Below are 13682 nucleotides of genomic sequence, written 5' to 3' on the forward strand. Positions count from 1 at the left end.
ATCAGAAATGAACATGATTGGTAGAGGTATTGATGATGCTGCAATTGCTTGGACTAAGTGTATTTATTACAGCGTTGTATTTTTTTATTTTTTATTTGTTTATAAACTTAATAATTAAGCGTGTGGGATCAACTAAGGGACAAAGCTTTTGCCCCTCCTGCTAGGGGGGAAAAAGGTACTCTAGATCCCATTTATGCTTTTTATGATACTTTATAATTTATATACGTGTATTCACTTTTATAACAAGTGGGATTAAATTTGGAGTCTTCCATGGGAGATGTTTTTTTTTTTTTTTTTTTGAACATGGCCATGGGCCAGAAGCTAAACCCGGCCTAGAACCAGAACCCGAACTCGCCCAAACCCAGAAACCAACCCAAATCTGCTCAGCTCACCAACCCCCATGCCCGACCTAACCAACCACGCCCTCCTCTTCTCCCTTCCGATGAATGCTTCGTTGCTCCGCCAACGTCACCGAACCTCCATGTGAAGATTCAGATGCTGCTGCGGGCCATCCGGATTTGTGTCTTCAGCTTCAGTTCGTCCGCCGTTCACCGTGTGTGTGCCATCTTCAATCGGCGCGTATTCTCTCCCTCGCCGAAGCTCCCCTTGCTGCTCTTGACAACGTCCTAAATCTGCTCCATTCACCGCCGCGTTGTGACCATTGCTACCCTTTTGCCGAGAGAGCATCTGCCCACTATGAGATGTGGCTTCGTCCCCTTCGATTGGGCTATTTCTGATGTTGAAAGTGTCTCTACTGGTGGGTTTTGTCTGCCGAATTGAAACCGGGTGCTGAAGCCGCCGATCCCCCTGAGTTGCATGGCTGTTCCAGGTTTCCGTTTCCACCCGTCCAGGTAATCCTTCGTCTCTTTGATTTCCTTGAAGATTGGTAGAAATTGAAACCTGATTGTCTTGAATTCGATTGCGTTGGTTGTTCTGAAGAATTGCGAATCCTGCTTCCGTTCTGATAATATTTCTGATCTGCACAGGTGGAGTAACTGTCCACTGCCTCTGTAGTTGATTTACTGCTGCCATTGCTGCCAGTTGGTGAGCCAGGGTGTTGCCTTCTCGTGGAGTCCAAGTAGCTCCCACATCCGGCGCCTCTTCCAGCAGTTGTAGAATGTCCCTGATGATTGCATCTGCTTCAGCTAAGGGCGTTCTTGCCTTGATCGCTTGAACCAGAGGTAAACAATCTGATTCAATTATGCAGTTCCTTATCTGTAAATTTTTTGTGAGAATAAGAGCTTCTCTGTATGCTTGTGCTTCAGCTGCTAAAGCTGATGTTGATTTGAATTTTGATGAAGCTCCGGTTATGATTTTACCTTGCCAGTCCCTGAACACTGCTGCTGTTGTTGCGATTCCTGTCTCCCTTTGAAAAGCCGCGTCTATATTTACTTTCATCTTGTTGCGGGCTGGAGGCCTCCAGGTAATTCTCCGATTCTCTCCATTCCTATCTGCCATAGCTCTATTATCTTTGTTGAGGTCTTTCGTTGTATTATGATATTCTGCTGCAATCTGTTCTGAATGGATAATTGTATTATGTGGATTGAGTTTTGTTTGCTGAAATATGTGCTGGTTCCTGGTTTTCCAAATGCACCAACAGACACATCCTAGTTTGCACAAAACTTTGTCTTGTTCACTTCCTGCCAGTTTTTTAATTTTGTCAATTGTGTTTATCAACCATTCTTCAAAAGATTTGACATCATAAGCCGTAGGCACGATTTGAATACTAGATCCAAACCATACCGCTCTTGTCCACGGGCATAATAGCAACACATGTTCTATTGTTTCATCTTGTTCATGACATATGCTGCACTTGGGAGTGAGAGCACTTTTGCGCTGATATAAATTCGCGTTCACTGGCAGAATTCCATGCACTGCTTTCCATAGAAACATTTTAACCTTCTCCGGTACCGGTAATCTCCAAATCCTCTCCCATATCTCCTTCGAATTCTGACTTGTTGAAGCCTTGCCTAGCATTGTGAATTCCTTTGTATCCTTCTCCTCCTTCGCTGCCTGATATCCTGATTTGACTGAATACTGTCCGTCATTCCTATACGGCCAAACAAAATGATCCTTTTTGTTAATCAAACTAATGGGCGTTCTTGTTATCCGCTCAATCTCATTTGCATGAAAAATTTCCCGAATTTTGTCTAAATCCCAGCCCTCGCCCTCTCTTACTAGCTCGCTCACTCTTCTATGTTGACTTTCTCCGACTCTCCTCAACTTGTCTATTCCTACCACCCAATTATCATCCCAGATATGTATCCCTTCTCCACTTCCTACACTCCACCTTCCTTTCCTTCTGAGAAAATCTCTACCCTCCAACATACTCCTCCAAATCCATGATGCGTTGCCTCCTCTTCCCGCTTCCCATAGGCTACAATTTGGATAGTATATGGCCTTTAGGATCCGAGCCCATATTGCATCCTCCTCCTTTACCAGTCTCCAAGCTTGCTTGGCCAAGAGTGCTATGTTTTGGCTTTCAAAATCTTTAAATCCTAGGCCTCCGTTTAATTTGCTTCTGGTCATCTTTTTCCAGCTCTTCCAGTGAATGCTTCTTTCCTTACCGTTATTAGTCCACCAGAATTTCGCAATTATTGATTCAATCTTCCTGCAAAAAGACTTGGGGAATTTGATAACGTTCATGGCATAGACCGGAATCGCCTGAATAACAGCCTTTATCAAAACTTCCTTTCCCGCTTGATTTAAAAGTTTCTCCTTCCATCCTTGCATTTTGTCTAGTATCTTCTCCTGAATCCATTCTAGCGCCTTGTTCTTGGATCTCCCCCATGTAGCTGGTAATCCTAAGTATTTTCCTGGCTCTTCCCACGACGCCATTCCGGTGATCTCTTCAATATTTACTCTCCTCTGAATCGAAACCTGGCTTCCAAAGATCAGTCCGGATTTCTCTGTATTTATTCTCTGTCCTGATGCCTCTGTATACTTGTTTATGATCTGAATTAATTGATAAATTTCCTCTTCTTGCGCACCTGCAAAAATGATACAGTCATCAGCGAATAGCAAATGGGTTATAACTGGTGCAGTTGGAGCTAATTTTATTCCTGAAATCAGGTTGTCCATCAAAGCCCTTTCCATGAGAATAGTAAAACTTTCCGCTGCTAAGATAAAGAGATAAGGCGATAGAGGATCTCCCTGTCTTAGTCCCCTTTGAGGGTGGATCTTGGCCGACAATTTTCCATTAATTTTAAATCTATAAGTGGCACTCTTAACACAACTCATCATCAGCTTCACCCATTCTCTACTAAAACCGAACTTTTCCATGACCCTTTGCAAAAAATTCCATTCCAATCTGTCATAGGCCTTATTCATATCCAATTTGATGGCTATATCATTACTTCCTTGATTTCCTTTTCTGTTTAATTTGTGAAACACTTCCTGCACTACTATTATATTGTCCTGTATGAGCCTTCCTTTTATAAAAGCGCTCTGGACCGGAGATATGACAACATCAAGCACTTTCCTCAATCGTCCGACCAAGACCCTTGTTACAATCTTGTATATGAAGTTACAGCAGCTGATGGGTCTGAGTTGATTCAGACTCTCCGGTTGCTTCACTTTTGGAATTAAAACCACAGTTGTTTCTCCTAAGTCCTCTGGTAAGCTTCCTTCTTCAAAAATCTGCCTCACCACGCCACACACTTCTTTATTCAGAATATCCCAATGCTGTTGGAAGAAGAGTCCATTTAACCCATCAGGCCCCGGGGCTTTTAAGCTTCCCATGCCAAAGACTGCTTCCTTAATTTCCTCATCTTTGATCTTTGCCATTAAGTCATCATTCATCTTACTCGTGACTCTCATAGGTATATGTTTTAAGCAGTCTTCCATGTTCCTATCCCCTTCTGAGGTGAACAGCTTGGCAAAATGTGTTTCTACTAATCTCATAATGTCTGCTTCTCCCTGTATCCAATGTCTAGCCTCATCTTTCAGTTTGTCAATTCTATTTCGCATTCTTCTCTGTATGGTTGTTGCATGAAAGAAGGCTGTGTTTTTGTCTCCCCATTTAATCTATTTCAACCTTGATGTTTGCCCCCAGTATTTTTCTTCTTGCTTCCAAAGATCATTTATCTGATTCTTCAGTTCTTTCTCTCTTTTTTGATCTCTGTCTGTCATATCGCCCTTTTGTATTTGAATTAGCTCATTCTTCTTTTTTTCTATTTCCTTGTCTGCTCTTTTAAACTTTCTTCTGCTCCACTCCGTCAATTCCCTTATGCATCTACCCCTTTTTCTTATGAATTGATTCCAACAGTTTCTATTTCCATCATCCTGCTGCCAACTCCTCCTAATAACCTCTTTGCACTCCTCATGCTCTATCCAAAAGGCCTCAAACCTGAATTCTTTTTTTATCCGAACTTTCGGCTGTGTTTCCAAAATTAAGGCATAATGATCTGAACTTATGGCCGGAGCAGCTTTTAGAACCACATTCTGATGTAAATTCAGCCATTTCCAATTCACTAATACCCTATCTAGTCTTTCTCTAGTGACAAAGTTATTTCTTGGGTTGCTGTACCATGTGAACCTACTTCCTTTAAGGTCTATATCTATTAAACTATTATCATCTACAAATTTTCTAAAGGAATCCAAATAAATTTTTGGTTGAGGATGAAGGCCTACCTTTTCGTCTTGACTTAGGATATCATTGAAATCCCCCAAAACAGCTTGAGGTTCTTCCCTGTTTCTATTACTTACCGTAAGTTCCCGCCAGAGTTTCCTTCGCTTTTGGAAAACTGGGTTGCCATACACGAAAACACCCTGCCATTTCATAACATTATTAATATTAATACTTGCTTTAATATAATTATCACACCACTCATAAACATCAATATTAATATTGGATTTCCATAGCAAACATAGCCCACCGGACAAGCCCCGGGGTTCTACACAAAAAAACTTGTCAAAATTCAGCCTTCTTCTAATCCTACTCATTCTTTCTTGACTGGCCCTGGTTTCCATTAAAAAAACTATAAGCGGCTTTACTTTTTTACAAAGGTTATACAACTCAGAAATTGTTGGGGCAGCCGCTATTCCCCGACAATTCCAACTGATGATACTCATGGCTGAGGTTGGGGCTTGATAAGGCTCGCCTCCTCAGCCGTTTGCATTCCAATAATCTGACCAGTAACTAGCCTAGCTAACTGATACTCCCCTGAACCATTAGAGTTGATGCTGTTCTTGGTTTTCTTGGGTTCTCTATCTTCTTGCTCCTCCTGGCTCTCTCTATAAGTTAGCATTGGGATCTGTTTTGTTTCTCGTTTCCTCTTCAAATTCAGATTCAGTTCCAAATTTCTTTGCAAGTCGCATTTCCCAATCTGTCTGTGCTTCCATTTCTTTTTCTTCATCTTCGTCACTTGCCAACTCAACATAATAGATATTCTCCCCTGGCTTTGCTTTTTGGCACTCTCCTTTATGTTTCGCCTTCTGATCTTCTTTGGATAGTCTTCCAGTAGCATTCTCCTTTGTTTCCCCCTTCAGAAGTTCTTGTTTTTCTTTTTCCTCTGTTCTGGCTACACACTCCTGTTTGTCCCACTTCCTTGCTACCATAAGCCTTTTTAATTCCTGGCCTATAGTTTCTTTTTCTTTTTTTCCTTGGCCATCAAAAAATTTGATGAATGGTTGGTGTTTATACTTAGCCCGTAGAACGTTGGCCCAGTCCACTTTTCTCTTGGTTTACAAGCTAAATCCAGAATTGAGCCTGACAAGTCGATCCAATAGGGAATATCCAGTCCATGAGGCCTCATCTGAATAGGTCAGAACAATTTAGATACGGGTGTCTGAAATCCATGGTTCTGAAAATCGAACCGGACCGGCCGGTTCAATTGGATTAACCGGGAACTGGTCATTTAATCGGTCCGGGTAAGGTCAAAAATCGTCTGACAAAAAACCAGTGAAAAAACCGGTCGAACCGGTGGTTAACCGGTGAACCGGGAGAACCGTTCGGTTTTTAACGGTTTTTGGTTTGAAAGTTAAAAAACTAAACGCTGTCGTTTTGGCTCTTTAAAAAAAAAAAAAAAACGCCTAAGATTAAAGCCCTAAATCCTAATCAGTACCCACAGAGCCCCCAGCCCCTTTTGTTCAGTCCCTCACCTCTCCACACCTCAACCCTAATTTCCTTCCAATCTTCCTCCAACCCCAACGAAGAGCAGCCGCCACCATCACCGCTATCCACCCTCATCGTGGGTCGTTGGTGCTTCTGCCCTCCTCGCCCTGCTCCTCATCGTTTCTGCTTGTCACCTCTTCTCTGCTTCCCGTCAATCTTTCCGTTGCTGCCTCTTTGCTCCGCACCATGTCTAGGGGTGTTCATAAAAAAACCAAAATGTGGTTAATCGGTTAAAAAATCATAACCACATTTTGGTTAACCAGTTTAATGAAACAATTTAAAAACCATATCCATATTTTTTAGAATTGGTTAACCAAAACCAAATTAAAAAACCGGTTTTTAACCGGTTAACCAAAACCAAAACCAAATTAAAATCAAAACCTAATTTCAAAACCAAATTACATACTCTTTCTCACTCTCTCTCTCTCTCTCTCCCTTTCTCTCTCCCTCCCTCTCCCCCTTACTCTCTCTTTCTCTCTCTCTCTCTCCCTCCCTTCTTTCTCTCTCTCTCTCTCTCTCTCATTTTTCTCTTTCTCCTCCTCTCCTTTTCTCTCTCCCTATCCCCTCTCTCTCTCTCTATTCTCTATCCCCTTCTCTCTCTTCTTTTCTCCCTATTTCTCTTCCTTTTCCCTCTCTCTCCCCTTTCCTTCCCCCCTCTCTCTCCCTTCTCTCTCTAACTCATTTTTCTCTTTATCTCCTCTCTCCTTTCCTTCTCTCTCTCTCTCTCTTTCCTTTTTCCCTCTTTCTCTCCTCTCTCTCCCCTATCTCTCTCTTTCCCTATCTTCCTCTCTTTTTTTCTCTCTCTCTCCCCTCTTCCTCCTCTCTCTCTCCCCTCCCTCTCTCTCTCTCTCTCTCTCCACCTCGTCTTTCTTTCTCTCTCCCTTGTCACTCTATCCTTCTCTCCCTCTCTCTTTATCTCCTTCTCTCTCTATCTCTCTCTCCTTCTCTCCGCTCTCTCACTTCCTCTCTCTCTCTCTCTCTCTCTCTCTTTCCTTGTCCTCTATCTCCCCCTCCGTTCTCTCTCTCCTCCCCTTTCTCTCTCTAATCATCTCTCCCCTTTTTCTATCTCTCCTCCTCTCTCTCCCCTCCTCTCTCTCTCTCTCCTCTCCTCTCCTCTCCTTCTCTCTCTCCCATATCTCTCTACTTTCTCCTCTCTTTTTCCTTGGGGAGAGAGAGAGATAGATAGAGAGGAGGGGGAGAGAGAAGAGAAAGAGAGGAGGAGAGAGAAAAATGGGAGAGAGAGAGAGAGAGAGAAAAGAAAGAGAAGAGGGGAGAGAGAGAGAGAGAAAGAGAAAAAATTATTTATAGAAAATATTGAAAAGAGATAAGAAAGAAAAAGGAACGAAAGCAATGGAAGGGACTTCATTATTTACAAATGTTACTCGTATCATTTAGAAAAAAATTAGATTAAAAATATTCAATTAAAAAAAGGTTTAAAATTTTGGGTTTTTGTATGTAAAAATATTAATTTTTGTGTAAAAATCTATTTTTACATGTAAAAACCAATTTTATGGTATAAAAACCAATTTTTTAGTATAAAAACCGGTTTTTGGACAAAAACCGGTTTTTTGTGTAAAAATATTAATTTTTGTGTAAAAATCTATTTTTACATGTAAAAACCAATTTTATGGTATAAAAACTAATTTTTTAGTACAAAAACCGGTTTTTTGGTACAAAATAAAACTGGTTTTTTATATAAAAACCGATTATTTTTTTAAAAACCGGTTTTTATTTTAATAACCGGTTAAAAACCGATTTTGAAATTCACTAACCGGTTAATAACCGGTTTCATCATGTAAAACCAATTTGGTTAATTAACCAATGCTATATTTTTGGTTAACCAAAAAACTGGTTTGGTTTTTGGATTAACCAAACCATGAACACCCCTAACCGTGTCTCGTCGTCGTTGCAGACATTGCTTCTCCTTGCCGTCGTCGCCTCTCAAAGATCCGCTTGGAGCTGCTGGCGTTGCAATCTCTGTGGTCGTTGTCCTCGAGCCCTCTCTCTCCTTCTCTTTCTGTCTGAGCAGAATTTCTTTCCTCCTAGCCGTCACTTCCCTTCCTCCCTCGTTGCCGGTAAGCGTGCTACTTCAATTTATGATGTTGCTGATTTTCTGAAATAATGGTTTGTTTTGAATGATTCTGTTGAAATTTTTTTGCAGAGTTAATTTTGTTGATGGAATTATGAGTTGGGGTTGATAGTTGATTTTAACAGTGGTTGTTAATTTTGTGTTCTGAGTTGGGGGTTGTTGGTGATATAATTCTGAATTTAATTTGGGTGCTGATTGCTGAGTATAAATTCTTTGTTTATTTATTCTGTTTTTGGATTTTCTAACTTTGGATGCTGAGTCCTCTGTGTTTGGATTCGAGTTTTTATTGTTGAATATTTGATTAGAAGTTTTTGTTAAAATTTTTGTGATTCTGAATTTTTTGTGGCTGGTGGTTTGACTTTCCATGTAAGTTTGTTATTCTGATTTCTGTTTTGTGATTCTTGAACATGATCTTTTGGGTTCTGGCCTCCAAAAGCAAGAAGTGTATGTTGTTGCCAAAAATGTGATTAGAGGTAAAAGGGAATTTCTCTGAGATGATGAACTTGAACACAAGGGATAATCTCTCCCTCTGTAAGAAAGTTTCATCATCTACAGAAATCATCTCTAAAAAATGATTAAATTATATATGACTACTTTATAAATACTACAACACAGGTATTTGTTTCTTCAATCTAATCTTATACAAATCTGCTAAAAATACTACTTTTAAGTTGCACGCGTTATCCCCCATTCCCCCCTTCTTCAACTCCTTCCTTCAGGCAAAGAGCAAATTGCCCTAGCCTCCCCCAATGAAAGCAAACCCTAGCCTCCACCAATAGTTGTCCCCGTCTGTCGGAGTGAGAGACTGCTGCCGCCGTCTGTTGCACTCAAGAACTTCCGTCTTCGTGCTCTTGGGCCTCTCGCCGGATCCTCCACGTCGGGTGCTCGCATCTCGCCGTTCTCCTCTGTGCTCGGCTGCTCGCGCCTCCCTCCGCCAGTGAGTGCTCGAGCTGTGCGTGTTGGTTGCTGCTCGTCGTCCGTGGTTGTCTCTGCTCGATTCTGCCTCCCAGTCTCACTCGAGTCTCGTCTCAGTCACTGGCATCTCGTGGTTCGTCTGTCTCGTCACCGGCGGCAGAAGCAACTCGTGGGGGTGTCTCTTGCTTCGTCGCCTTCCGTGGGTTGGTCGCCAACTCGCTGTCGACCGTTGGTGAGTCCCTGCACCATCGCTTCCCTGTTCTCTCTTTTTCAGATTTTTCTCCTCCCTGTATTTTTGCATGTTGCTGTAACTTGAATTTGTTGCTTCTCAGTCACAGAATCAGAACAGAATACTCAGTCAGTGCTTGGTTGATTGGCTTTGCTCACTGATTGTATTTGATGATAAATTTTAAATTGATAACTTTTAAATTTTAAATTTGCACTGTTGAATCTTTTTTCATTTTTCATTGTTCTTAACTTCTGTTCTTATTAAAAAATTTGCAATTGGTGATCTTTTGATTTATTATATGCTTCATGTTTTTAATTTCACTCTGCTTCTAGGCTTTGAAATCAGTTTATGATAACTGTGATGCAATTATTTAGTTGGATAATTGATGTAATTATTGAGTTCAAGAGATTGAGTTTTTGATTTGCAAGGTGATTTTTGGTTGATTTTTTATTTAATTTGGTAATGGTGTTTATGATTGGGGTTATCTGGTTTTCATTCTTTTTGAATTTGGTAACAGTGTGATTACTTGTTGCTATTTGTAATGTTTGTTGCTGAATGATGATTGTTCTTTCTTGCCTCTGTTTAGTAATGTTTATTGAAATTTTGTACTTTTTCAATGCATATTTGTATATGTGTTATTAGTCGAAGTCATGTCAAGGCCATGCAAATTTATTCAATGTAGTTAAGCATTGCTTGCCTAGTCCAGTATGTATGCTCTCTGGTTCCTAGAGTAAACATTTTGCGAATTCATGAATATTATAATGTTTCTTAGAGACAAATTCATAGGGGGAGCATTGTATAATCTCATGTTAACAACAGAGACAAAAACTCACCTCTCTACACTATATAATCATGCATCTAAGCTCATATCTATTTCCAGTTAGTTTGTAGTTTTGTACTATATGTGATTTGTACATATCATTGTAAAAGAAAAAATAACACTGGTTACAATTGTTTGTTGAAAATGTGCAAACTTAAGTCATGAAAGTTGTTTGTATAATGTGAGATCTCAATGAATAAGTAGCTTTGCATTGTATTCAATGATTATGTTGTTTGAATGACAGTGTTGTCATGAGACAAAAAATGGGTTGAGTTATATTTTAGGATGTTTATTTATAATTTATATCCAACATGGTAATCTCCTCTTTGCAGTGCTGTTTCAAGTTTTATGTTCTTCGTGTCGTTAATTTTTCAGGATTGAATAAAAGTGTGTTGGATATTTTGTGTTTTTTTTTTTTTTTTTTAATGTTTTGGAGTTTCTTTTTTATGAGGTTGGATGTTTAATTTACTCATGCTGAATTTTTTTTTCATGGATGAGACTTACAGAAACTATTATTCTGTGGCTTTCAGAAGACCAAAGCTTTTGGGATGTTATTGAAGAAGAGCCATATGGTAGAATCAAGGTAATATTATACCTTGGAACATATCGACCCAAATTGAAGAGCTTTCCGCTTAGAATATCACTTTGTCACTATCAAGCTTCACACACAGCTCGCTCTATGTCAACTCATAACGCCACCCGCGACGGCAATAGACCCAATTCATTGGAAACATTGGTTCGCAATGGGGTGCCGATGAAGAACCACGATAGCTGGTGGATATTGTATGGTTTTGGAGCTATTATTGGAATCGCATTTTTTCCTGCAAGTTCCAACTTGAAGCATCTAATGGGAGGCTCAAAACAAGTACTGTGGAAAATCATTGTGTTCGTTATTGTCTGTGTTCCTGTGGTTGTTTTGCCATTTGTCCTTCATCGTTGGAAATCGCGAAGAGTGAACGATTCACCCAACCGGCGAAGAGTGAATGATTCACCCTATCGTAGTCAAATCAAAGCATGTGGTGTATTCGGGGCCCTGTTGCTGATCTATGTCTACACCTTCTTTTCTAGTCAAGGAGAAGAACGAGAACAAGAACACCACAATAAGACACCAAAAAGTAAGTTAGCATATGGTAGCGTATCGCTTTTTGGATTTGCTCTGATGGCGTTGGCTCTGTCAATTCAGACTAACTACGAATTTGTTAAAGAACTTATGGACTTCTTTGTGGAACTTCTTGTGGTGGAGCTCACCAAAATAAAATGGTATTATGGTTTCTTAGGAGCTCTGTTCAGTTTCTTGCTCCTCATTTTCCAATCGTGTAAAGAACCATCTGAAAGGGGCATCCCAATTAGTGCAGCGGATTTCCAACAGACTCCAAGCCGCATCAGCAACTCCACCCTTAGCCGCCGGTATACTAGAACAGATTCCTCGTCTCTAAACCCAGAGGAAGATCATGCCGGCGGAGGAATTGACAGCAACACTGCCTCCCTCTCGGGAGATACTACAAGGGATTCCTCGCCTCTAAGCCTACCAGAAGATCACGCCGGCAGAGATGTACATCACGATCCAATTGACAGCAACACTACCCCCCTCTTCCCAGATACTAGAACGGATTCCTCGCTTCTAAGCCCGACTCAAGATCGCATCATTGGTGCTCTTAATGAGAAGGATCAAGAACTTGCTGGGAAATTACGGAGTGGTTTGAGTACGTACATCAATGGTTATACCGAGGAGATTCCAAAGCCAATAATGGAAGACACCAACTTTATCAAGGATACGATTAAGCAGGCAGTTGAGGCTCTTCGCACAATAGTGACTGGTATAACAGCCAACGATGAAGGAGTGGAGGAATGGTTGGAGACGAAGTACAAATCCAGTCGGATACAGTTCTTGTTGATGTGCAAATCCAAGTTGGAACCGGACAAGGAGGCTACAGTGAGTGTGATCAAGAAGTGGATTAAACACTGCAACATAGCATTCAAGATACTAATTCCCAACGAAAGAGTGATGTGTGAAGAAATCTTTGGCGAATCCTCTCCCATCTCCGAACGGTGTTTTATGCACTTTTGCTGTCATGTCAAACAAGATATTTTGAGTTTTGTCCAAGATGATATGCCTACACTGATGAATTCTCCTGAAATAACGCTGGTTTTCACAACAGTGCGTGACCTAATTGTTCCAGAGTTCCAGTCACTCTTTCCTAATAATCCATCCATGACCGCTGAAGTATTCGACCTCCCAAGAACAATAGGGACAAAAATCAGGGATCACTATTTCCGGGATGATGATTTCCCTCCCCAAATTGACAAGTCTACTTCTTGTGAAGTTCATCCAATTACCATGAAAGTAATGCACCGCCTGGGTACTGCTTTTGAGAATAGGGACAACATTGAACCAATCCTCAAAGCATATCACAGTGACAAAGTTAGAGTTTTTAGGGGACGGTCTTGGATTACAAACTATATATATTGGAATGTGAAGGAGTATGAGGCCTCTTTAGAAGCCACCTTCAATAGTGCGTATGATTATGAATTGCGTGGTGTGTCTATCATGGCTAATGTTAATTACATATTAAAGAAGGCCTACGACTTTAGATTTGAATTAACTGAGGAGGATGATTGGGTCAAAGATCAAGCGTGGAAAATTCAAAGGTGCCGTAACCAATACTGGGACAAGCAGGCTGAGTTGCTGGGCTTTCTGAAGCAGCATAATGAGAATGCGACTCAAGCTTCAGTGAAGAAGATGCTATTTTCATTCGGTGAAAACATGTTTCTTGACAACAACACCTATGCTAATGACGAAGAACTAGAATTATCAATGGTCGAGTCCTTTATCCCAAATTGTGAAAGTCTCGTTAAGATATTCTGTGCTTTACTGAATGGCAATCAAGAAACAGAGATAGACGATACTGAATGGCAATCTTTTGAAGATGAAAGCCAAGGTAAGATTCCAAATCTTATGACTTGTGTTAGATTTCTCTTTTTCTTTTTTTTTATATATTTTCTTCATTCTCGGGCGTGAAAAGCCCATTGTTCTGAAAATCGAATCGGACTGGCCGATTCAACCGGGTTAACCGGAAACCGGTCATCTGGTCGGTTCGGTTCCACGGTAAAACCGTTCTGCAAAATTCCATTTCCTACTGATGAAAATTCTTATCTCACTCCTTTGTATCATTTCCCTATTTTTCAGATGATGAGACGCCGTTGCTTAGAGTTCGAGGTAGCTCTATTGCTTCGAGTTAGCTACCACTTGATGAGCAGCATTTCTATGTTTCTGGAACATTATTTGTGTTACGTTTTGCGTGTTTATTACTTGATGGAGCCATTATAAGACCTTAATATATATAGATTGTTTTTTTCTAGATTTTGTGTATCGTTTTGCGTTTGTTTCTTGATGGAGCCAGGAGGCATTATAAGACCTTTATATATATTTATATTTTCTAGATATATATGTATGGTCTAGTTGAGGGTATGATTGTATGTGTATTTATTATTTTACTTTATTTTCCGATTCAAA

At 40.5% G+C, this 13682-nt stretch overlaps 3 protein-coding genes across 16 annotated transcripts; 1 reads left to right on the top strand and 2 right to left on the bottom strand.

Annotated features, from left to right (window-relative positions):
- Nucleotides 1–97: 97 nt before the first annotated feature.
- Nucleotides 98–13682, top strand: LOC107622504 (uncharacterized). Of its 14 annotated transcripts, none has more exons than XM_088502586.1 (7): nucleotides 279–851; nucleotides 987–1181; nucleotides 1266–1423; nucleotides 8028–8190; nucleotides 8924–9351; nucleotides 10675–13107; nucleotides 13356–13682. In XM_088502586.1, the coding sequence occupies exons 6-7, from the start codon at nucleotides 10848–10850 to the stop codon at nucleotides 13406–13408; spliced, it is 2313 nt and encodes a 770-aa protein (XP_088358712.1). In that variant the 5' UTR covers nucleotides 279–851; nucleotides 987–1181; nucleotides 1266–1423; nucleotides 8028–8190; nucleotides 8924–9351; nucleotides 10675–10847; the 3' UTR covers nucleotides 13409–13682. The 14 variants fall into 14 exon arrangements, with proteins under 14 accessions (XP_088358705.1, XP_088358724.1, XP_088358712.1 ...); XM_088502581.1 differs by having other exon boundaries at nucleotides 10699–13107; XM_088502607.1 differs by having other exon boundaries at nucleotides 1328–1423.
- LOC110267813 (uncharacterized) lies at nucleotides 469–3969 on the bottom strand. Its single transcript, XM_021113623.1, has one exon. The coding sequence runs from the start codon at nucleotides 3967–3969 to the stop codon at nucleotides 469–471; it is 3501 nt and encodes a 1166-aa protein (XP_020969282.1).
- LOC148578907 (uncharacterized) lies at nucleotides 4027–4782 on the bottom strand. The gene has a single exon (XM_088501708.1). The coding sequence runs from the start codon at nucleotides 4780–4782 to the stop codon at nucleotides 4027–4029; it is 756 nt and encodes a 251-aa protein (XP_088357834.1).

This window comes from Arachis ipaensis, chromosome B10, assembly GCF_059453495.1.
Source record: "Arachis ipaensis isolate K30076 ecotype BB chromosome B10, ASM5945349v1, whole genome shotgun sequence".
Classification (NCBI taxonomy): domain Eukaryota; kingdom Viridiplantae; phylum Streptophyta; class Magnoliopsida; order Fabales; family Fabaceae; genus Arachis; species Arachis ipaensis.

Bases quoted from the DNA above. Each gene is read 5' to 3' on its own strand.
- LOC110267813 (XM_021113623.1), bottom strand. From the start codon at position 3,969: ATGCGAAATAGAATTGACAAACTGAAAGATGAGGCTAGACATTGGATA.
- LOC148578907 (XM_088501708.1), bottom strand. From the start codon at position 4,782: ATGAAATGGCAGGGTGTTTTCGTGTATGGCAACCCAGTTTTCCAAAAG.
- LOC107622504 (XM_088502579.1), top strand. From the start codon at position 10,848: ATGTCAACTCATAACGCCACCCGCGACGGCAATAGACCCAATTCATTG. The intron at 13,108-13,355 runs GTAAGATTCCAA...CCTATTTTTCAG, and splicing joins TTTTGAAGATGAAAGCCAAG to ATGATGAGACGCCGTTGCTT.